The sequence below is a fragment of the Chiloscyllium plagiosum genome, unplaced genomic scaffold (assembly GCF_037043375.1).
Source record: "Chiloscyllium plagiosum isolate Xiang-an unplaced genomic scaffold, Cpla_swu_hap1 HiC_scaffold_44, whole genome shotgun sequence".
Classification (NCBI taxonomy): Eukaryota; Metazoa; Chordata; class Chondrichthyes; order Orectolobiformes; family Hemiscylliidae; genus Chiloscyllium; species Chiloscyllium plagiosum.
In genome coordinates this window covers 8,549,619-8,574,317 of record NW_028270182.1, presented here as the reverse complement: position 1 = coordinate 8,574,317, position 24,699 = coordinate 8,549,619, and the positions used below count along the sequence as shown (strand labels likewise).

At 49.4% G+C, this 24,699-nt stretch overlaps 1 protein-coding gene across 3 annotated transcripts in view; it reads left to right on the top strand.

The window, feature by feature from the left end:
• The window catches only part of LOC122544330 (paired immunoglobulin-like type 2 receptor beta-2), a 31,985-nt gene that overhangs the window by 3,109 nt on the left and 4,177 nt on the right, over positions 1-24,699 (top strand). For 2 of the 3 annotated variants that reach the window (XM_087982808.1, XM_087982807.1), the window contains exons 2-5: positions 2,023-2,391; positions 16,384-16,590; positions 20,962-20,989; positions 23,348-23,400. In XM_087982808.1, the coding sequence (XP_087838934.1) occupies positions 2,023-2,391; positions 16,384-16,590; positions 20,962-20,989; positions 23,348-23,400 (657 nt within the window). The remainder of the gene's footprint in view (positions 1-2,022; positions 2,392-16,383; positions 16,591-20,961; positions 20,990-23,347; positions 23,401-24,699) is intronic. The other variant, XM_087982809.1, reaches the window with a different exon arrangement.

The following is a 24,699-nucleotide window of genomic DNA, read 5'->3' as shown; positions in this document are numbered from 1 at the left end:
CGACTCCCACAGCTACCTGGATTACACCTCTTCCCACCCTACCTCCTGTGAAAATGCCATCCCATATTCCCAATTCCTCCTCCTCCGCCGTATCTGCTCCAAGGAGGACCAGTTCCACCACAGAACACACCAGGTGGCCTCCTTATTTAGAGACCGCAATTTCCCTTCCCACGTGGTTAAAGATGCCCTCACCCCTCATAAACACATCTCATCCACATCCCGCACCTCCGCCCTCAGACCCCACCCCTCCAACCGTATCAAGGACAGAACCCCCCGGTGCTCACCTTTCACCCTACCAACCTTCGCATAAACCAAATCATCCACCGACATTTCCGCCACCTCCAAACGGACCCCACCACCAGGGATATATTTCCCTCCCCACCCCTTTCCACCTTCCGCAAAGACCGTTCCCTCTGTGACTACCTGGTCAGTTCCACGCCCCCCAACAACCCACCCTCCCGTCCTGGCACCTTCCCCTGCCACCGCAGGAATTGCAAAACCTGCGCCCACACCTCCTCTCTCACCTCACCCAAGGCCCTAAAGGGGCCTTCCACATCCATCAAAGTTCCACCTGCACATCCACCAATATCATTTACTGTATCTGTTGCTCCCGATGCGGTCTCCTCTACATTGGGGAGACTGGGCGCCTCCTAGCAGAGCGCTTTAGGGAACATCTCTGGGACACTGCGCCAATCAACCACACCGCCCTGTGGCCCAACATTTCAACTCCCCCTCCCACTCTGCCAAGGACATGGAGGGCCTGGGCCTCCTTTACCACCTGACGCCTGGAGGAAGAACGCCTCATCTCGGAACACTTCAACCCCAGGGCATCAATGTAGACTTCACCAGTTTCCTCATTTCCCCTTCCCCCACCTCACCCCAGTCCCAAACTTCCAGCTCAGCACTGTACGCATGACTTGTCCTACCTGCCTATCTCCTTTTCCAACTATCCACTCCACCCTCCTCCCCCCTGACCTATCACCTTCATCCCCTGCCCCACTCACCTATTGTACTCTATGCTACTTTCTCCCCACACCCACCCTCCTCTCATTTATCTCTTCAACCTTCAGGCTCTCTGCCTTTATTCCTGATGAAGGGCTTTTGCCCGAAACGTCGATTTTCTGCTCCTCGGATGCTACTGGAACTGCTGTGCTTTTCCAGCACCACTAATCCAGAATCTGGTTTCCAGCATCTGCAGTCATTGTTTTTATCTAATCGGGGGGTTCAGGGAGGTTTAAATACAGAATAACAGATACCCAGGAGTGAGTTACAGACTGGAATCTAATCGGGGGGTTCAGGGAGGTTTATATGCAGAATAACAGATACCCGGGAGTGAGTTATAGACTGGGATCTAATCGAAGGGTTCAGGGTGGGTTATATACAGAGTAACAGATACCCAGGAGTGAGTTGCAGACTGAAATCTAATCAAGGGGTTTGGGGTGGTTTATATACAGAATAACAGATACCCAGGAGTGAGTTACAGACTGGGATCTAATCGAGGGTTTCAGGGTGGTTTATATACAGAATAACAGATACCCAGGAGTGAGTTACAGACTGGGATCTAATCGAGGGGTTCAGGGTGGGTTATATACAGAATAACAGATACGTGGCAGTGAGTTACAGACTGGAATCTAATCGAAGGGTTCAGGGTGGGTTATATACAGAATAACAGATACGTGGCAGTGAGTTACAGACTGGAATCTAATCGAGGGTTTCAGGGTGGTTTATATACAGAATAACATATACCCAGGAGTGAGTTACAGACTAGAATCTAATCGAGGGGTTCAGGGGGTTTATATATAGAGTAACAGATACCCGGGAGTGAGTTATAGACTGGAATCTAATCGAGGGGTTTAGGGTGGTTTATATACAGAGTGACAGATACCTGGGGGTGAGTCACATTTTGCTGTCTCAGTTACAGAGTCTCTCTGTCACTGGGGGATATCCTGGGGGCTGGTCTCCAGCCAGGAGAGATTTATTCGGGATTCCTAAATGACTGTTTGCTGTTTCGCTCTCCCTCAGGGATGATCCATGGAGATGTTTTCACAGTGAGCCAACCGGATCGACTGGAGGGTGTGGAAGGGGAATCGATCGAGATCCCGTGTACATTCACTTACCCAGATACACTCAAACCCAGGGGGTATGACATTGCCTGGAGAAGAAACGAGTTTCACGGGGAATTTATCCTCAATATGTCTCGGGGATACACTCACCCTGAATACCGAGGGCGAATTGAATTCCTGGGAGATCCGGCCAAGGAGAGGACAGGGACCATCCGGATAAAGCAACTGAGAACAAGGGATACAAACCGCTATTTCTGTCGGGTGGCGATAACAGGAAATGGTTATGCGGTCTGGCAAAGCGTCCCAGGGACCTACCTCACTGTCCGAGGTAATCCCTCTTTCGGTCTCAGTATTACTTTGTGTATGATACCCCCTGCATTGCCTCAGGTTTAGTGTTCATCTCCTGGTGACTAAACTTTCCCTCACCCCTCCCTAACTCCGTCACCTCCTCCAGCCCCTACACCCCCTCTACCCCATCGCTATCTCTGTAACCCCCTTCAGTTCTGGCACCTCTCCCTATCTCTGTAACCCCCTCCAGCCCCTACATCCCCTACACCGCCTCCATCCCCTACACCCGCTCCTTATCACTGTAATTCCCTCCAGCCCCGACACCCCCTCCCTATCTCTGTAACCCCTCCAGCCCCGCCACCCCCTCCCTATCTCTGTAACCCCCTCCAGCCCTGACACCCCCTCCCTATCTCTGTAACCCCTCCAGCCCCGCCACCCCCTCCCTATCTCTGTAACCCCTCCAGCCCCTACACTCCTCCCTATCTCTGTAACCCCCTCCAGCCCTGACACCCCCTCCCTATCTCTGTAACCCCCTCCAGCCCCGCCACCCCCTCCCTATCTCTGTAACCCCTCCAGCACTGCCACCCCCTCCCTATCGCTGTAACTCCCTCCAGCCCCGCCACCCCCTCCCTATCGCTGTAACTCCCTCCAGCCCCGACACCCCCTCCCTATCTCTGTAACCCCTCCAACCCCGCCACCCCCTCCCTATCTCTGTAACCCCCTCCAGCCCTGACACCCCCTCCCTATCTCTGTAACCCCCTCCAGCCCCGCCATCCCCTCCCTATCTCTGTAACGTCCTCCAGCCCTGACACCCCCTCACTATCTCTGTAACCCCCTCCAGCCCTGACACCCCCTCCCTATCTCTGTAACCCCCTCCAGCCCCGCCATCCCCTCCCTATCTCTGTAACGTCCTCCAGCCCTGACACCCCCTCACTATCTCTGTAACCCCCTCCAGCACTGCCACCCCCTCCCTATCGCTGTAACTCCCTCCAGCCCCAACACCCCCTTCCTATCTCTGTAACCCCCTCCAACCCCTCCCTATCTCTGTAACCCCCTCCAGCCCCTCCACCCCCTCCAGCCCCTACATCCCCTCCCTTTCTCTGTAACATCCTCCAGCCCCTACACCCGCTCCCTATCTCTGTCACCCCCTCCAGCCTCTACACCCCCTCCCTATCTCTGTCACCCCCTTCAGCCCCTACAATCCCTCCCTATCTCTGTAACCTCCTCCAGCCCCTACACCCCCTCCCTATTTCTGTAACCTCCTCCAGCCCCTACACCCCTCCCTATCTCTGTCACTCCCTCCAGACATGACGTCCCTCCCTATCTCTGTAACATCCTCCACCCCCTACACCCCCTCCCTATCTCTGTAACATCCTCCACCCCCTACACCCCCTCCCTATCTCTGTAACACCCTCCATCCCCTACATCCCTCCCTATCTCTCTAACCTCCTCCAGCCCCTACACCCCTCCCTATCTCTGTCTCCTCCTCCAGCCCCTACACCCCCTCTCTATCTCTGTAACCCCCTCCAGCCCCTACACCCCCTCCCTATCTCTGTAACCCCCTCCAGCCCCTACACCCCCTCCCTATCTCTGTAACCCCCTCCAGCCCCTACACCCCCTCCCTATCTCTGTAACCCCCTCCAGCCCAGCCACCCCCTCCCTATCTCTGTCTCTCCCTCCAGTCCTGATGTCCCTCCCTATCTCTGCAACCCCCTCCAGCCCCTACACCCCCTCCCTATCTCTGTAACACCCTCCAGCCCCTACATCCCTCCCTATCTCTGTAACCTCCTCCAGCCCCTACACCCCCTCCCTATTTCTGTAACCTCCTCAAGCCCCTACACCCCTTCCTATCTCTGTCACTCCCTCCAGACATGACGTCCCTCCCTATCTCTGCAACCCCCTCCAGCCCCTACACCCCCTCCCTATCTCTGTAACACCCTCCAGCTCCTACACCCCTCCCTATCTCTGTCACCTCCTCCTGTCCCTCCACCCATTCCCTATCTCTGTAACCCCCTCCAGCCCCTACACCCCTTCCCTATCTCTGTAACACCCTCCAGCCCCTACACCCCCTCACTATCTCTCTAACCTCCTCCAGCCCCTACACCCCTCCCTATCTCTGTCTCCTCCTCCAGCCCCTACACCCACTCCCTATCTCTGTAACCCCCTCCAGCCCCTACACCCACTCCCTATCTCTGTAACCCCCTCCAGCCCCTACACCCCCTCTCTATCTCTGTAACCCCCTCCAGCCCCTACACCCCCTCCCTATCTCTGTAACCCCCTCCAGCCCCTACACCCCCTCCCTATCTCTGTCACCCCCTCCAGCCCAGCCACCCCCTCCCTATCTCTGTCACTCCCTCCAGTCCTGATGTCCCTCCCTATCTCTGCAACCCCCTCCAGCCCCTACACCCCCTCCCTATCTCTGTAACACCCTCCAGCCCCTACATCCCTCCCTATCTCTGTAACCTCCTCCAGCCCCTACACCCCCTCCCTATCTCTGTAACACCCTCCAGCTCCTATACCCCTCCCTATCTCTGTCACCTCCTCCTGCCCCTACACCCACTCCCTATCTCTGTAACCTTCTCCAGCCCCTATACCTCTCCCTATCTCTGACACCTCCTCCAGTCCCTAAATCCCTCCCTACCACTGTCCTCCTGTAGCCCTACAGTCGTCTCTATCTCTGTCACCTTCTCCAACCCCTACACCAAATGGACAGTGTGGAATGGTAATTTGGTGAGGGAAGGGTAAACGCCAAAGTACGTGAAGAAATCGGACCACCGGATCAGCCAATGCATTCCCCACATCTCCCCCCCACCCCCAACTCTCCTCGAGAAATAACATTTGACTGCCAACCCCTTGACCCTTCACTCCAACACCTGCCCTGTGTCCTGGCCCTCAGTGTCACCTCAATGGTTAAGGCTGCAACATGGGAACCATGCAATGGCTCCATCGAACCAAGAAACTATTCATGGTTTCGTTTTCACGTGTCACAAAACCTCAGAGGAAGTCTGGTGTCCCACTGTGTGTGCCACATTACTGAGAAAACACAGAGGGTGTTTACAAGAATGGTCCCTGGAGGGAGAACTGAGGGGAATGTGGTGGCCGAGTGGTGTTGCTGCCGGACTGTTTGTCCAGAGAGACCCAGGTAATGATCCAGGGGACCTGGCTTCATAATCCACCCAGAGCAGAGAGTGGAACTTGAATTCAATTTTTAAAAAGAAATCTGGAATTAATAGTCCCCTGTTGGCGATGAATCGAATTGTCAGAAAACTAATGTCTATCCGGGAAGGAAACTGCCATCCTTACCCAGTCAGGGCCTACACGTGACTCCAGACCCACAGCCATGCAGTTGACTTTCAACAGCCCCCCGGGCAATTAGGGAGGGGCCTAGCCAGTGCCACCTTCACCTGGGAATCGTGATCAGGAAAAGGATGATTGGGAAACGGTCGAATTGTTGCTCCCTTCCCAACCTCCTGTCCTTTCACCGGGAATCAGAAATAAAAATGGCAAGGCAATGGAAAATCTCAGCAGGTCTGCGGAGAGAGAGAGAGAGAGAGAGAGTTTAACATTTCCGTTCTAATTTCACAACACCAATTCTAAAGAGGAGTTGCGTCAGACTGGAAACGTTAACTCTTTCTTTCACCCCAAACGGAATAATATCGGTTAGGGTCAGGGTGAAGGTGAGGGTTAGGAGCACAAGTTAGGCCATTCGGTCCCTCAGGCCTACTCTGCTGTTCAATGGGATCATGGCTGATCATCCAACACTGTCCCTGTTTGTATTTGAACTCTCCATGCACTGACTGGTCGGGGTCTATAGCTGACTCCCATCCCACATCAACTTGGCCAACATCTGAATGACCCTCTGGAGTGTCTACTGGCAGTTAGTGATGATGCCTTCCCCGGAATAAGTCTCCGCCTTTTCCAGAGGGTCTGGTATACCTGACAATGAACAGGTGGACAGGGAGGTCAGTAATTTGTCATTAAATACACATATTTGTGATTTTGGTGAAGATTTGTAGCTCAGGGTGAGGTTCGGGTTGTAAGTTTGCTCGCTGAGCTGGAAGGTTTGTTCTCAGATGGTTCGTCACCATGCTAGGTAACATCATCAGTGAGGAGACAGTGAGGTCTGCAGATGCTGGAGATCAGAGTTGAGTGTGTTGCTGGAAAAGCACAGCAGGTCAGGCAGCATCCAAGGAGCAGGAGGAACGATGTTTTGGGCCGGAGCCCTTCATCGGACATCATCAGTGAGCCTCCTGCGAAGCACTGGTGTTCTGTTTAGTTTTCTGTCTTGGTCTGGTAAGTTGGATGATATCATTTCCTTTTTCTGAGAGGTTGATAAATGGGGTCCAAATTGATGTGTTTATTGATGGAATTCCGGTTTGAATGCCAGGCCTTTAGGAATTCCCGTGCATGTCTCTGTTTAGCCTGTCCCAGGCTGGATGTGTTGTCCCAGTCGAAATGGTGTCCTTCTTCATCCGTATGTCAGGATACTAGTGACAGTGGGTCATGCCTTTTGGTGACTAGTTGATGTTCGTGTATCCTGGTGGCTAGTTTGCTGCCTGTCTGTCCGATGTAGTGTTTGCTGCCATCCAGCAATATGTATTTATATTGACCCTGGGGACATGGATGTTGCTGACTGGTCCAGCATTTATTGCTCATCCCTAATTGCCCCTTGAGAAGGTGGTGGTGAGCTGCCTTCTTGAACCACTTGTGACATTGCTGCCTCTTTAACAAAGTTCTTTTGTCCTTGGTTTTTCAAGGGGGTCGTAAAGGCAGACGTGCCTGCCCTTGTTAAAGTAGCCCACTCCAGACATTCTCGCCTTGGAAAAAAGTCTCTGGCTATCCACTCTATTTATGCCTCTCAACATCTTGTACACTCCTCTAGCAAGTCACCTCTCATCCTTCTTCTCTCCAATGAGAAAAGCCCTGGCTCCTTCAACCTTTCTTCATAAGACGTGCGCTCCAATCCAGTCCTGGTAAATCTCCTCTGCACCCTCTCTAAAGCTTCCACATCTTTCATATAATGAGGCGGCCAGAACTGAACACAATATTCCAAGTGTGGTCTAACCAGGGCTCTATAGAGCTGCAGCATAACCTTGTGGCTCTTAAACTCAATCCTCTGCTACTGAAAGCCAACACACCATACACCTTCTTAACAACCCGATCAACTTGATGGCAAATTTGAGGGACCTACGGGCATGGACCCAGAATCCCTCTGCTCTTCTGCCAAGAATTCAGCCTTTAACCCTGTATTCTCATTCAAATTCGACCTTCCAAAGTGAATCCCTTCACACTTTTCCAGATTGAGCTCCATCTGCCACTTCTCAGCCCAACTCTGCATCCTGTCAATGTCCCGTTGAATTAGAATCCCTACCCCGTGGAAACAAGCCCTTCAGCCCAACAAATCCACTCTGACCAAAGACTAACCCATTCAGACTCATTCCCCTACCCTATATTTGCCTAATACACCTAACCTGCACATCCCTGAGCACAAAGGCAATTTAGCATGGACAATTCACCTAACCTGCACATCTTTGAATTGTGGGAGGAAACCCACGCAGACACGGGAGAATGTGCACACACCACACAGACAGTCGCCCAAGATCCCTGGCGCTGTGAGGCAGCAGTGCTAACCACTGAGCCACCAGGCCACCCATCGCAACCTACAACAGCCCTCCACACTATCCACAACTCCACCAACCTTCGTGTCATAAGCAAACTTATTAACCAACCCTTCCACTTCCCCATCCAAGTCATTTATAAAAATCACAAAGAGCAGAGGTCCCAGAACCGATCCCTGTGGAACACCACTGGTCACCGAGCTCCAGGCTGAATACTTTCCATCTACCACCACCCTCTGTCTTCTATGGGCCAGCCAATTCTGTATCCAGACAGACAGGTTCCCTGTATCCCAAGCCTCCTTAGTTTCTGAATGAGTATTCTTGGGATGTTGTGGGAATTGGAAAGGCTCCTTCGTTAAGTTGCAATTTCAAGTCAGTTGGGTTTTCAAATAGTGCAGTTATTGTAAATTCTCTTTTGTTTCTGTATTGCTTCAATAAATTCTGTTTTGCTTCAAGCTGGGTGGTATGACCAGCTGCATCACACCTGGACTATCCACGGCACATCTACCTTTAAAATATGACAAAGTTCAGGTCTGTTCCTAAAGTGGGCTCCGTTCCTAAAGTGTTTTGAGGAGGTCTGGCCTGGTCCATAACAGATTGCAAACTCTTGGCAGGATTTATTCGATAGTTCCAATTTGGGATTAGGGTGGTTGGACTCAAAGGCAGCGAGTGGTAGGTGTTATTGTCTTTTGTTCCGGATGTTGAATCCGGTTGGTTTAAACCCTGCTTGGGGGAGGAATGGCTCTTTCGGTCGCTAAGAGTTTTTTGGGGGTGGAAGAGGTGACTTTGGGACCTTTACAAAAGGTGAACAAGGAAAAGCTTCTGGAATTGGTAGGCAAGTTGGAGTTGCCTTCATCCATGAGGAAAGGAGAGAACATTACAGCAACGGCTCAGCATTTCAAATTTGCTGGAAATGCCATCAGCATCTTTGGAAATGGCAAAGGCCAGTTGAACATGAAGCAGCTTGAGTCACTGGCATAAGACAAAGGAAGAGAAATAGAAATGAAACATGATTGGAAATAGAATAGTTTGAATTAAGAGAAAACGAACGCATCACCCGAACAGAACCAAAAGATAAATAGTGAGAGGAAAGAGAGAAAGTGAGAGAAGAAAGGGAGAAAGAGAGGGAAATTGAACTTTGTGAATTGGCACTTAGCCAGGAAAATCAGCTTGAAAGGAAAAGGCAAGCTCAGGGAGGGAGAGAGTGAGGATGAGCAAACCCCTGGGAGCCGAAGGCCTGGTGGGGATCTGTTTCAATACATCCAAGCATTGCCTCAATTTGATGAGAAGGATGTTAGAAGCCTTTTTCATCTCATCTGAGAAGGTGGCTAAACAAATGCAGTGGCCAGTGACCATGTGGGTTTTGTTGATCCAAACAAAGCTGGTAGGTAGAGCTACTGAGGTATTCACATCCCTATCAGAGGAGGTACCTGGGGATATGAGGAGGTGAAGAAAACCATCTTAAGTGCATATGAACTTGTGCCAGAAACTGACAGACAATGTTTTAGAAATCTAAGGACGGACCCTGGTCAAACCTATATTGAGTTTGAAATGATCAAAGTCATTTTGAGAAGTGGAGAAGGGCATTAAAAATGGAGGGAATTAGAGAGACAATTACCTTGGAAGATTCAAAAATTCACTTCCTGAGGTAGTGAGAGCCCCTGTGGAAGAGCAGAGAGTAAAAATGGTAAGATTAGCAGCTGAAATGGTTATGAGTTGGTTCATAAATCAAATTTTGGCTTCCAACATCAATTTGAATCCGTGAGGGATAGAAACTGGGGCAAAGAGAAATCCTCATGTGGAAAGGGAAAGGTAGCTCTCAGTGAAGATCATCAGGGTAACCTACCACAGGGTCAAAAGGAAACCCATGAAGGGGAAAGAGAAGTTAAACAGCTCTGGTGTTTTCACTGCCATGTGAAATCACAGTGTTAGTGAGTCTGGAAAAGCCAGATGTAGGAAACAGGAGAAGCCAGTGAATTCAGTTGGAGTGTTAACAGAAAGGACAGTGGGGGCTAGAAAGCTGCATCAGAATGTACAACCTGGTCAGAGGTTGGGTAAGGAGGAAGTGCTACATTGTCTTAAACCATTTATGTGCAAAGGTCAGGTTCACTCGCATAGGCCAGGAGCAGCAGGCAAAGAGGTTACACTATTAAGGGATATGGGATCATGTCAATCTTTGATGTTGAGAGCTGAGGAGATATGTAACTCCAAAGGATTATTGCCAGAAAAAGTGCTAATACGTGGAACTCATGGTGAGACAAGAAGTGCTCAATTGTGTAGAGTGAGGTTACAGTGAAGAGTGGAGTACGTCATGGTGGCAGGATTGGAAAAATTCTCAAATCCTGGAATATAATTTGTCCTTGCTAGCGATATAGCTGGGTCACATAGGAGTGCTGCCTACTGTAGTTGAAAAGCCAGTGGAAAATCAGGCAACTGAGATCGTACAGGAAGAATATCCTGGGATTTTTCCTGCTTGTGTGGTAATGAGGTTACAAAGTCACCAGTTGGAACAAGAGGAGAAATCAAAGAATACAGATAGGAAAGTTGAAGTCGAATTATCAGAGACCCTGGTTGATCAGATGGATGAGATGAAACAGGAACAGGTGGAGGACAACATGGATATCTTTAGCTCAGAGAAAGATGAAAAACTGAAGTGATTGTATCAAAAAGCATACTTGGAAGAAGAATGCAGATGTATCCCAGTGTGCAACTATCATAAAAACAAGAGTCAAGATTAAAGTGGTGCTGGAAAAACACAGCAGGTCACGCAGCATCCGAGGAGCAGGAAAATCTATGTTTCGGGCAAAAGTCCTTCATCAGGAATGAGGCAGGGAGCGTCCGGGATGGAGAGAAAAATGGGAGGGGGGGGGATTGGGGCTGGGGAGAAGGTAGCTAAGAGTGCAATAGGTGGATGGGGTGGGGATGAAGGTGATAGGTCGGAGAGGAGGGTGGTGCGGGTAGGTGGGACGGAAGATCAGAAGATCCGAGGAGCAGGAAAATCGACGTTTCGGGCAAGAGCCCTTCATCAGGAATATAGGCAGAGAGCCTGAAGGGTGGAGAGATAAATGAGAGGAGGGTGAGTGTGGGGAGAAAGTAGCATAGAGTACAATAGGTGAGTGGGGGAGGGGATGAAGGTGATAGGTCAGGGGGAAGGAGGGTGGAGTGGATAGGTGGAAAGGAAGATAGGCAGGTAGGACAAGTCATGGGGACAGTGCTGAGCTGGAAGTTTGGGACTGGGGTGAGGTGGGGGAAGGGGAAATGAGGAAACTGGTGAAGTCCACATTGATGCACTGGGTTGAAGTGTTCTGAGGCGGAAGATGAGACGTTCTTCCTCCAGGTATCGGATGGTAAGGGAGTGGCAGTAGAGGAGGCCCAGGACCTCCATGTCCTTGGCAGAGTGGGAGGGGGAGTTCAAATGTTCGGTCATGGGGCGGTGGGGTTGATTGGTGCGGTTGTCCCGGAGATGTTTCCTAAAGCGCTCTTTTGCCAGACATGTCATATACGTCAGGTAACTGGAAAAACGCAGGCATCTTTAATGCCTATTCCTGCATTTGAGGAATGATTTACAAGCATCCTAATTGATTTCACAGGACTACTTAAAGCAAAAAGTGGGAATCAGTATTTGTTAACAATAATGGATATGTCCACTCGATTTTCAGAGGCCAATCCGATACATACTAAGAGTTACTCAAATTTTTTACTTGATACGGACTACCCACAGAGATACAATCAGATCAAAGGTCAAACTTTACATCAAAACTATTCAAGGAATCTATGGACAGCTTAGCAACAAAACAATTCAAATCCACTGCAAACATCCGGAATTGTAGGGAGCACTAGAAACGGAGCATCAGACATTAAAGACCATGTTGAGGGCTTCAAGACTATCCAGATGATGAGGATAGAGGAATTCCATTTGTGCTTTTTGCCATCAGAGATGCACCAAATGAATTAACCAAATGCAGAACAATTGAATTAGTGTTTTTTTTTGGCATGAGAGGACCACGCAAAATAATTAAGGAGAAATTGGTGAGTCAGAATTCAGCCACCATATGTTTGGTCTCAGTGTCAAATTTTCAGGAACAACTAAATAAAGTGAGGGAACTGGCTCAACAGCATTTAAAAATATCACAGCATATGCCGAAACAGGAAGCAGACACGAAATTAAAAACTCGCAATTTTGCTTTGGAGTTAAAGTGCCAGTGTTACTACCAGTGACAGGTGCACATTTAAAAGCATAGCTTAGTAGACCTTATCAAGTCAAAAGAAGATTGAGTGAGGTGGACTATTTGATCAGGACTCGACACAGAAAGAAATCTCACAGAGTGTGTCATGTGAATACGGTCAAAAGATATTTTGACAGGGATGGAAAGCAAAAGGAGACTGTGCTACTGGTTACAACACAGAGGGAAGCACCAAGTTCGGAGGACTCTGAATTGGACATTCCTCCAATTAAATTAGACAATAAGAAAGTTGTCAAAAATTGGGATAAATTATTGAGTTACCTTCCATTGGAAAACTTGAAATGACCCAAAAGAGTTATTGCTATTACCTGGAGAGATATGTCGAAATAAGCCAGGAAGTACTTACCCAATTGTGCATGATGTTGATATATGAAATTCTGTTTCGATTAAGCAACATCCTTATGGACTTAACTCTTTAAAGTTGACAGAGATTCAAAAAGAGATGGAACTCATGCCCCAAGACAACATAATCAAAGTGAGTTACAGTGTCTGGAGCTCACCCATAATAATGGTGCCAAAACTGGATGGTACCCAATGGTGATGTGTTGGCTATCACAAAGTCAATGCAGTTACAAAGTCTGATTCATATCTGATTTCACATTTGGAAGACTGTATTGAAAAGGTGGGACCAGCAACTTCTATTTCTAAGTTGGGCTTACTCAGAGGATATTGGCAGGTACCTTTGTCCGAAAGAGTGAAGACAATTTTGCCTTTTGTTACGCCGAATGGACTGTACCAATTTAAAGTCATGTCATTTAGTGTGAAAAATGTGCTAGCCACATTTCAAAGACTAACCAATCTGGTCATTGCTGGATTACCCAATTGTGTGGTATCTATTGATAACCTGGTGATTTTTTTGTCACACATGGAAGGAAGATTTGTAACATTCATCAGAATTATTCAACCGGCTTCCAGGGGAGCAGACTTGGTGATAAACCTGGCCATGAGTGAACTTGCCAAAGCCCAAGTCACCTTCCGAGGCCATATTATCGAACATCAACAAATGGCCCCACAGAAGGTAAAACCAAAGGTTATTGGGGAGTTTTCCATACCATCAATCAAGAGAGCAGTACTATGATTCCTGGGATTTAGTGGATGTTATTGGAAATTCGAATCAAATTTAGTAGTGTGGCTGCTCCACACACTGAATTCCTTAATAAAAGTAGGAAGTTTAATTGGATCCAGCTTGAGAGCTGTGTTAATCACCGCCCCAGTGTTAGCCATTGGCTATTGATGCAAATGACGTTGGTGTCGGTGCTGTGCTCTTACAGGAAGATGACGAGAAGATAGAAAGACCTATAGGGTATTTCTCCAGGAAATCGAATATTCATAACAGAAATATATGACAGTTGAAAAGGAGACTTTGAGATTGGTGTTGGCGTTACAACATTTCAACACTTATGTTGCTAGCAATTTGCCTGATGTTTACAGGTCATAAGCTTTTGGAGAAATTTAAGGACAAAAATTCCAGATTGTTTAGATGGAACTTATTATTACAGCTGTTCAATTCGAAAATTGTAAATGTGGCATGGTGAGAAAATGTGATTTCCGACACACTGTCGAGACTTGGATGAGAAATGGAGGAGTTCAGTGGCAGGAGTAAGCAGACTGAAATAGAATGTAGTAGTGTATGTTTGCATGGTTATAGTTAATGTACATGTATTGTAGTGTACTCACAGGGTAAGACTAAGGGGTTTCAAATCAATAGAATTTGTATTTTGATGGTTCATATTTTAAGGGGTGGAAGGCACGACAATGAAGGCCCTTTAACAAGGATATTTGTCCTTGGATTTTTTCAAGAGGGGCATAAAGGCAGAGGTGCTGATATGTCTGGAAAGTGACTTTAAAGAACAGCCAGTTGTCCCACTTAAGGTTTTTTTTTGTAGTTTGGCTTTTTTAAGCAGGCAGAAACAGTTGTAACAGAGAAGCAGTTACTGTGAAAAAGGCTTCCATGCTTCAACAGATGTTTCTTGCCTGACTCTTCTCTCTGCAATCTCTCCTGCCTGTAAGAACCTGTGTTTGAATTCACCATTTGCCAAGGGGTGTGTTCTTGGGATTTTGCAGGGCCTGGAACAGTTCCTTCGTTAAGTTGCAATTTTGAGTCGGTTGGGTTTCCAAATAGTCATGTTATGCTAAATTCTGTTTTTCTTTTTGTGTTTCAACCATAGGGTGTAAATAAACTCTGTTTTGCTTAAAGCTGAGTGCTTTGACCAGCTGCATCTCTCCTGGAATATCCACTTTATATCTACCTTTAAAATAAGTACATGTTAGGGAATGGGCTACCTTCTTAAAGTGTTTGGAGGGGGTCTGGCCTGATCCATAACATGCCGCAGTCCACCTGCTGTCAGCTGACCCACAATGCTATTAACTCTGTGTGATGTAGGGACACCCACACAATGCCATTCGGGAGGAAGGTTCCAGGAATTTGACCCAGCAACACCGAGGGAATGGTGATATATTTCCCAGTCGGGATGGTGTGGGTCTCAGAGAGAAACTTGCAGAGGGGTGGTGTTCCCATGTATCTGCTGCCCTTGTTCTTCTAGATAGAAGTGGTCATGTGTTTGGAAGGTGTTAACTAAGGATCTTTGGTGAGTTGATGCAGTGCATATTGTAGATGGTGTGCACTGCTGCTACTGAGCGTGGATGGATTGGATGTTTGTGGATGTGGTGCCAATCAAATGGGCTGCTTTGCCCTGGATGGTGTTGAGCTTGAGTGTTATTGGAACTGCACCCATCCAGCCATTCCCTCTCCTTGTCAATGGTGGATAGGTTTTGGGGAGACAGGAGGTGAGTTATTTGTTACAGTATTCCCAGCTTCTGACCTGCTCTTTGTAGCCTCTATGTTTATGTGGTGAGTCCAGTTGAGTTTGCAACACTGTTGTGGCTTCAAGAGGTGTTATTTTGTCCTGGTTTGAATTGAACAAGATGTACCAGCAGTCTGCGGTAGCATAAAAAGCTTGTGAGACCTTTGAGTTTTTTCTAAGTTGGAACAATAGAAGCATGCCTGGATGGGTGTTGGCACCTCTCACATAACCAGGATTTCTAGCTTTTTTTGTTAGCTTTTATATTCAGCAGAACCTGCTGGGATCTTGAAGAAATTAAAGCTATTTTTCACCCTCTCTTGGTTACAGCTAGAAACTGGGCTTTCTCTTCCTACAGCAGACATGGCTTGTGGGAATATCTGATTTCCAAATTTTCCTTTGTGCCCAGGGGTGTGTTTATGGGATGGGATTATATTGGAACAGTTCATTGGTAATAGATACATAGCTATTATTCTCTTAAACTTTCCAATGGAGTCAAGTTTTCTAAATTCATCTTTCTTCTGTTGTAGTTTAACCATAGTGTTTGCATAAATTGGGTTTTGGTTAACGTTGAGTCATTTGACCAGTCAAATTGTCTCCTATTGGAGATGGTCATTGCCTGGCATTTGTGTGGCACGAATGTTACTTGCCACTTGCCAGACCAAGCCTGGATATTGTCCCGATCTTGTTAATACTAAAACAGATTATTTTTTATTCATAAAAGAAGCCTGATGTGTGGTACTTTTAGGGTGGACAGCAGAGAAAGTATTAGCCATTTTGGTAATTCAGTCTAAAAACAACAAATGCTGGAGATCACAGCGGGTCAGGCAGTGTTCATGGAGAGAGAGAGCAAGCTAACGTTTCGAGTCTAGTTGATTCTTTGTCAGAGAGAATAATTCACAGTCATATAAACTGCATAATTACCGGAGTGGTGGGTTTTAATCTTCCAGTTCAGTTTCTAGTCAAAACATGTGGTAGTGAGAAAGCACAGCAGGTCAGGCAGCATCCGAGGAGCAAGAGAATCGACGTTTCAGGCATTAGCCCCTTTATCACATTCCTGACGAAGGGCTAATGCCTGAAACGTCGAATCTCCTGCTCCTCAGATGCTGCCTGACCCCCTGTGCTTTCCCTGCAATGCCTTTTTAACTCTGATCTCCAGTGTCTGCAGTCCTCACTTTCTCTCAGTTCAGTTTCTAGTCAATGGTAACCCCCCCCCACCCCACTGCCCAGGATGTTGATCGTGTGGGAGGGGATTGGGGATTCTGAATGTCAAGCAACCACAGCTCAGTTGTTGGAGATAGCCATTGCCTGGAATTTGTGTGCCGCCGATCTTACTTTCATGAAAGTGGTCCTCTCTCTCTGTTTTCAGCGCAACAACCAATTCCTTCCAAATCCACAGTCAAAACCACCACGGTTTCAACATGGCAACCCACTTCTTCTACAACCATGGTAAAAACCACGGGAAAACTTCAGAAGCTGCCCTGGATTGTAGCGATTGCGTGTGTAGTGATAGTGCTCATTGCTATCATGGTGATAGCAGCTACCATATACTGCAAGAAGAAACGTCAGCAGCGAGGTAAGGAGTCCGTCCCCAGTACCCACACCCCTCGCCATGGGACATTTCCTCCAAGGGACCCGGGCATCACTTATGGGGTGCCAACGAGTACCCAGTTGCCCTCATGAAGGTGGCATTCTCCTCCCGTCTCTACAGGAGCACCCCCTTCCCTTCTCACAGAGCGACCCCTCTTTCCCAGAGGGCAGCTCAAGAGTCAACCTCTGTAGCCACGGGTCTGGAGTCACGTGTGCTGCCCGGACCGGGTAAGGGTGGCAGGGACCCCTTCCCCCTCGAGGGCGGGATTTGTTCTCTCTTTTTAAACCCCAAGAGATGAATCCATCAGTTTTGGGGATCCAATAGAGATCCCACCAGGTTTGGCTCCTGGAGTGACTTGCTTCACTGTGATTGGCTGGATTTCCACTCCCCTGTGCCATCCCACACTCCTGGAGTTGACCAGCCTAGTTTTATTACTGTGCCCGTCTCGCTAGGTCATTGGTACCCATGTACTAACCAATTGGCACCGATCATAGGGGCACTCATTAACTCAGAGAAATCTTTTGCCATCATTGCCCACTGCCTACTCAGAAGTTGGCGGGGCACTGGGGATCTGAATTGGTAGGTCACATGTACCGAGGTACAGTGAAACATTTTGTTGTGCATCTCTCAGTGCAAGAGAAGGCCGTTGGGCCCATTGTGCTTGTAAGGGCTCCCCCTCTGATCCTCCCTCCCGCCCAACTCCCCCCAGGTGCAAATGTTTATCTGATTCCCTTCAGAAAGTTGCCAAGAGAGACTCTTCCCACATGGTGGGTGTCAATCCAAACCCCAAATTCTCCTCCCAAAGAGAAAATGGCATCTCGGGACAACACAAGGGCAAGAAGGTCAAGGAGCAAGCTTTCCTGAAAAGGGGAATAGGGACCAGGAACAGTGCATCATACCACCCTCTGCCATGTCCTCCAGACCAAACCGCGGTCAGCCACAGATTTCAAGAGTGGGATTGGTGCATTTTTTTGTTGTGGAGAAAGCGAGGGCAGATAGTATGCTCTGGTGGGACTGAATGGCCTCCTCTTGTTCTGATAACCTGACCCTGAAACGCACGCCAATCACAGGCCAGAGGCTGCAGTGAATCTGAAACCAAATGGAACTCTTTCAAAACAGTTTTGGTTTCTTCTTGGGATGTGTTTGGAATTTGGAAGCGTGCCAGAGACACATGTCTTCGAGAGAAGGTGAAGAGCGATTTTGTTGGGTAATGTCTTTCGAGGCGCTTAGCCGATGACCACTCCCCACTGCCCTTTTCTGCGCTGCCTACCAAAGTCAAAGAGCTGCCCCCCTTTCCAGAGAGAGAAAGGCGAGTGAGGGGAGAAAGAGGCAGAATGGGACAGAGGTGGAGGGTGAGATAGACGCAGAAAGGGAGAACGGACAAAAGAATCTAACTTACCCATTCCTGGCTCTGTGTCTTACAGCCCTACCTCTGTATCAGAGACAGAGAGACACAGTGTCACAGAGACACAGTGTCACAGAGACACAGTGTCACAGAGATAGAGGGTCAGGCAGATACAGAGACATAGTGACACAGAGACATAGTGACACAGAGACATAGTGACACAGAGACATAGTGACACAGAGACATAGTGACACAGAGACATAGTGACACAGAGACATTGAGACACGGAGACATAGTGCCGTAGTGTCATAGTGCCGTAGTGTCATAGAGACGTAGTGTCATAGAGACGTAGTGTCATAGAGATGTAGTGTCATAGAGACATTGAGACACAGTGCCATAGTGTTCCAGTGTCGTAGTGAGCTGGTGTCCTAGAGACAGATTGTCATAGAGACATCATGTCAAAGAGACAAAGAGACACAGTGTCGTAGTGCAATAGTGTCCTGGTGCCATAGTGTGGTAGTGACATGGTGTCATAGAGACATAGTGTTATAGAGACACAGAGACACGGAATCATACAGACTGAGAGACATGGAGATGTACAGCACAGAAACAGACCCTTTGCTTCAACTTGTTCATGCCAATCAGATATCCTAAATTAATCTAGTCCCTATTGCCAGCATTTGGCCCATATCCCTCTCAACCCTTCCTATTCATTTACTCATCCAGATGCCTTTTAAATGTTGTAATTGTACCAGCCTCCACCACTTCCTCTGGCAGCCCATTCCATATGTGCACCACCCTCTGTGTGAAACATTTGCCCCTCAGGTTCCTTTTAAATCTTACCCCTCCCATCTTAAACCTTTGCTCTCTAGTTTTGGACTTCCCTACCCAGGGGAAAAAGGCCTTGTCTATTTACCCTATCCTTGACCCTCATGATTTTATAAACCTCTATAAGGTCACCCCTCAGCCTCCAACACTCTAGGCTAAACAGCCCCAGCCTATCCAATATCTCCCTATAATTCAAACCCTCCAGCCCTGGCAACATCCTTGTAAATCTTTTCTGAACCCTTTCAAGTTTCACAACATCCTTCCTATAGTAGGGAGACCAGAACTGAACGTAATATTGCAAAATTGGCCAAACCAATGTCCTGCACAGCCACAACATGACCTCCCAACTCCTGTACTCAATTCACTGACCAATAAAGGTAAGCTTCTTCACTACCTTGTCTACCAGAGGGGCAACAACGCAGGTCCAAAGTGTGGGTATTGATGTGCTCACCCATACTGAGGCAGCCAGAGGTTAACCACCAATGCAAGCAACCAAGATGGCAGGCAGCATGATTTGGCCAAAGCAACGATTGAGACATGCAGTTGTCACATTGGCATCTACCTGACAATATGAAAAGTTCTAGCAATAATAGAAATTGCCAAAGAAAGTCTTCAGCACCTAACAGTTAAACAACAGCCAAAAAACAGTTAACCTTTCGAGTCAGTGACATTTCCCTCGATATGTCCTGGACATAAAAAACAGGACAGATTCAACCTGGCTAATTACTGCCCCATCAGTCTCCTCTCGATCATCAGTAAAGTGTCATCAGCAAAGCAGCACCCACTCAGCAATAACCTGCTCAGTGATGCCCAGTTTGCGTTCCTCCAGGGCCACTCAGTTCCTGCCCTCATTACAGCCTTGAGTCAAACATAAACAAAGAAGCTGGCTTCCAGAGGGGAGGTTAGTGTGAAAGCCCTTGACATCAAGGCTGCAATCGAGCGAGTGTGGCTTCAAGCAGCCCTGGCAAAACTGGAGCCCATGGGTATCAGGGGGCAAACTCTCCGCTGGTTAGACTCATCCCTGTCACATGGGAAGATAGTTGTGGTTGTTGGAGGTTAGTCATCTCAGCTCCAGGACATCTCTGCAGGAGTTCCTCAGGGTAGTGTCCTAGGCCCAACCATCTTCAGCTCCTTTATCAATGACCTTCCCTCCACCATAAGCTCAGAAGTGGGGATGTTCGCCGATAATTGCACAATGTTCAGCACCATTCGCCACTCCCCAGATACTGAAGCAGTCTGTGTCCAAATGCAGCAAGATCTGGACAATATCCAAGCTTGGGCTGACAAGTGGCATCTAACATCATGCCACGCAAATGCCAGGCTATGCCGATAACCGATAACAGACAATCTAACCACCACCCCATGACATTCAATAGTGTTACTATCTCTGAATCCCCCCACTATCACTATCCTGGAGGGTACCATTGACCAGAAACTCAACTGAATTCACCACATAAACACAGTGGATACAAGAGTAGGTCAGAGGCTAGGAATACTGCAGTGAGTAACTCACCTCCTGACAACGCTAAAGCCTGACCACCATCGACAAGGCACAACTCAGGAGTGTGAGGGAATACTCCCCACTTGCCCTGGATGGGGGCAACTCCTACAGCACTTGAGAAGCTCAACACCATCCAGGACAAAGCAGCCCCTGCTGGACTGGAACCATATTCACAAACATCCCCTCCCTCCCCCACCAACGCTCAGTATATACCATCTACAAGATGTACTGCAGCAATTCACCCAAGATCCTTCGAGACCATCTTCCAAACCCATGACCAATTCCATCGAGAAGGACAAGGCCAGCCAATGCATGGGAACACCATCCCCTGCAAGTTCCCCTCCAAGCCACTCCCCATCCCAATTTGAAAATATATCGGCCGTTCCTTCAGTGTCGCAGGGTCAGAATCCTGGAATTTCCTGCCTAACAGGACTGTGGGTGTGTCCCTACACCACATGGGACTGCAACAGTACAAGAAGGCAATTGTCTCGAGGGGCAATTAGGGACGGGCAATAAATGCTGCAGCACCCACATCTCTTTTGTCAAAATGAATTTAAAAATATTCTCCTTCTACTAATGGGCTGTCTGCAAACTGCACAGGGTGTCAAATCCTGTCAGTTCTAGTCTCCGTGGTTACAATGGTCTCTGTACTTACTCCTTGTTTATCTCCCTGTCTGTGCAGGTAATATCAGGAAAGGGAGCAAGGACATGTAAGTACCAACCATGAATACATGTAACTGACTATGACATGGTATTAGGCGGGTACCACACAGTGCCTTCCTGGAGCATTAGCCATAGTTGGAACAGCTCGCTGTGTTCCTGGGGATAGCCCATGTAATCTATCATAACACAGTCTGCATTATCGACAGGAGGACATCCTATCTCCCAATCCTCACACACCACATGTACCATAGAATCCCCACAATGCAGAAACAGGCCCTTCGGCCTAACAAGTCTACACTGACCCTCCAAAGAGAAACCCACCCAGACCCAGTCCCCTAACCTATCACTCTACATTTACCCTGACGAACGCAGCTAACCTACATATCCCTGGACACTATGGGACAATTTAGCACGGCCAATCCACCCTAACCTGCACATCCCTGGGCACTATGGGACAATTTAGCACGGCCAATCCACCCTAACCTGCACATCTTTGGATTGTGGGAGAAAACTCACGCAGACACTGGGAGAATGTGCAAACTCCACACAGACAGTCGCCGAGGGAGGAATCAAACCTAGATCCCTGGCCTGTGAGGCAACAGTTCTAACCACTGATCCACCGTGCTGCAAGTACCCTTCCCACGTGTCCCCAGAGCCGCTCTGAAATCTCCAGCTGGGCAATACTCCACTTCCAGAACCTTCTGAGAGTGCCCTCCACCCTCCCCAGGACTCCAGAGCTCAAGACAGGGACCTTGTAGGTTTCTGATTGGCTCTTGTGGGTAGCACCATCCCCACCCTACCCGCCCCCCCCCCCAGAACCCAAAGGGGAGATTCAAGGTTAAAACAGAGCTCCCCTAATCACAAAGGCTGAAACTAAAGTTAATCCCCCGACCCCTCTTCCCCCCCCCCCAACTTTCCAAATCACTCACACTGACATACCCCCCACATGCTGACAAATAACCCCTCAACACCCGATGCCCCAGTGCCCTGCCCACCTCACCCATCTACCTTCGACATGGACCCTCTCACCCTCTTGCCATCTTAACAGATGCCCATCTCTCCTCCCTGTTGCCCCCCCTCGCCCTTCCTATCTCTGCCACTCCCTCCTCCCTCTGCCCCTCTCTATCTCTTCCCCTCCTTTCTCCTCTCTGCTGCCCCTCCAATGCACCTTTGCCCTTCCTTCTCTCTCTGTGCTGCCCTTCCCTTCCCCCATTGCCCCTCATTCCCCCTTTCTGTTGCCTCTCCTTACCCCCATTGCCTCTCCTTTCCCACTCTCATGGCCTCGCCTCCTCCCTCTGTTGCACCCTTGCCCTTCTCCATTGCCCCTCCCTTCCCCTCCATTGCCCCTCCTTCCCCTTCCATTGCCTCTCCCTGTTGCCCCTCCTTCCCCCTTCCATTGCCCCTCCTTCCCCTTTCCTGTTGCCCCCTTCCCCTTCCATTGCCTCTCCCTGTTGCCCCTCCATTGCCCCCTTCCCTGTTGCCCCTCCTTCCCCCTCCTTGTTGCCCCTCCTTTCCCCTCCTTCCCCCTCCCTGTTGCCCCTTTAGCCCCCAGCTTGCCAGCCTGCTTGCCCTTCTACCCTGGAGATCCTCCTACCACCTGCCCCATCTCTACCACCACCCACCCTGCCCCCTCACCCACCTACATGCCACCCTACCTCCTTCACTCCCTCCGCCCTGCCACTCACCCTGCCCCCGACCCTCATGTACCCCCTCCCCCCCCCTCGGGGGTCTGAGGAGGGTCATTAGCTACCCTATTGAGGCTGGCCAGTGGGAATGTGCTGTTGAGCACAATCAGCCACCAACTATTGCACCAAGCATTGGGGGCAGCTGACAGCCTCATGGTTAATCCCAAGCGAATATTCCGGGGACCTGGGTTCAAATCCCCCTCACGGGAATCGGAATCCAACAATTATCTGGAAAAAAGAATGAATTGATAACCATGAAATCATTATTGATTGTGAACAAGGGGGGTGCCTAGGAAAAGCAAATGTTCTTTGGAGAAGAAAATCTGTTACCTGGTCTGGCCTACATGTGACTCCAGACTCACAGCAATGCGGTTGCCTCTTATTCGCCCTCCGGGCTGGTCACCATCCTGTGATACCCCTGAATAATTATAAACAAAACTCTACTGGCACTGAATGGGTGCCTACGTTTGGTGATTCTTGTGAAAGGTCCTGATGAGCACAAGATGAAGAGATGCCTTTTCCTGGCCATAGCGACGTGCCGTGTGTTAATGGGTGTGGCGCTCCTACGGACAGGGGTGAAAAGGTTATCGGGCAAGGGGGTTGCCAACGGGGAATGGATCCGCCGCAATGTCATCGGAGGGTTGAGGGGCTGAATGGCCTGTTTGTGTTCGGGGGTATATCTCCCACCTTTCTCTGCTCTCTCTCCCCCTACCCCTGCAGCGGTCGAGGTCTGAACGGCTCCCCAGTGAAGGACGTGGGTCAATCCCAGGAAGGTATGGGCCAGTTTGGGGGAGGGGAGGGTGGGGGTGAATGCATTACCCTCTCTGGTCTAACCTTGGCCCTGGGATACGGTGCTCTGTTCCGGATCCCCAAACCATAGGAAGAGTGGGATTGCACTGGAGAGGGAAGGGGGCTGACGGAGGGTGGGGGGAGTGCAGAGGAGATCCATTGGGATGTTGCCCTGGGACAGGCAGTTCACAGATGGAGAGAGGCTGGATAAACTCGGACTGGGATTTTCTTTCTTGGAATAGGGAAGGTTGGGTGGGGGGGGGGGGGAGGTGCGGGGGGGGGGGGGGGGAAGGATCCTGAGAGATCTCTCTCCTTTTTACCCCTCCCTCCCTCTCTCTAACACCCCTCACACCCTACCTCTGTCCCCCTTCCTCCTCCATCCATTGCCCCTCCCTCTTCCTGTTACCCCTCCTTCTCCATGTCAGCCCCTCCCTCCTTCTCCCTGTTACCCCTCCTTCCCCATCTCAGACCCTCCCTCCCTCTCCCTGTTGCCCTACCCTCCCCATCTCAGCCCCTCCTTCCCCCTCTGTTTTATCCTTCCCTCCCTCCCCATCTCATCCCCCCCTTCCCTCTCTGTTTTACCCTTCCCTCCCCATCTCATCCCTCCTTCCCCCTCTGTTTTAACCCCCCTCCCCATCTCAGACCCTCCCTCCCTCTCTCTGTTGCCCTACCTTCCCCATCTCAGCCCCTCCTTCCCCCTCTGTTTTACCCCTCCCTCCCCATCTCAGCCCCTCCTTCTCCCTCTGTTTTACTTCCCTCCCCATCTCAGCCCCTCCTTCTCCCTCTGTTTTACTTCCCTCCCCATCTCAGCTACTCCTTTCCCTTCTGTTTTACCTCCCTCCCCATCTCTGCCCCTCCTTCCCCCTCTGGTTTACCCCTCCCTTCCCCCTTGGCTGCTCCTTCCCCCTCCCTGTTGACCCACCCTCCCCATCTCAGCCCCTCCATTCCCCCAGTGACACTCCTTCCCCCCTCCATTGCCCCTCCTTCCCCCTCCCTGTTGACCCACCCTCCTTTCCCCTTCCCTATTGTCCCCTCTCTCCCCCTCTCTGTTGCCTCCTCTCTTTCCCCCCCCTCAGTTGCCTCTCCCCTCCCTGGTCTAACCTTGGCTCTGGGGTTCAGTGGGTGTTTAAGATTCTGAGGGTAGACGGGAAGGAAGTGTCCCCTATCATCGAGGGGCTTTATCAGTTTCAAGTGAAAACGTGGAGGTTTCGAGGGGATTTGAGGAACAGGTTTAACTCCCAGTTGGGTGGTGAGGAATCTCCCATTCGCTTCCCGTTGAACAC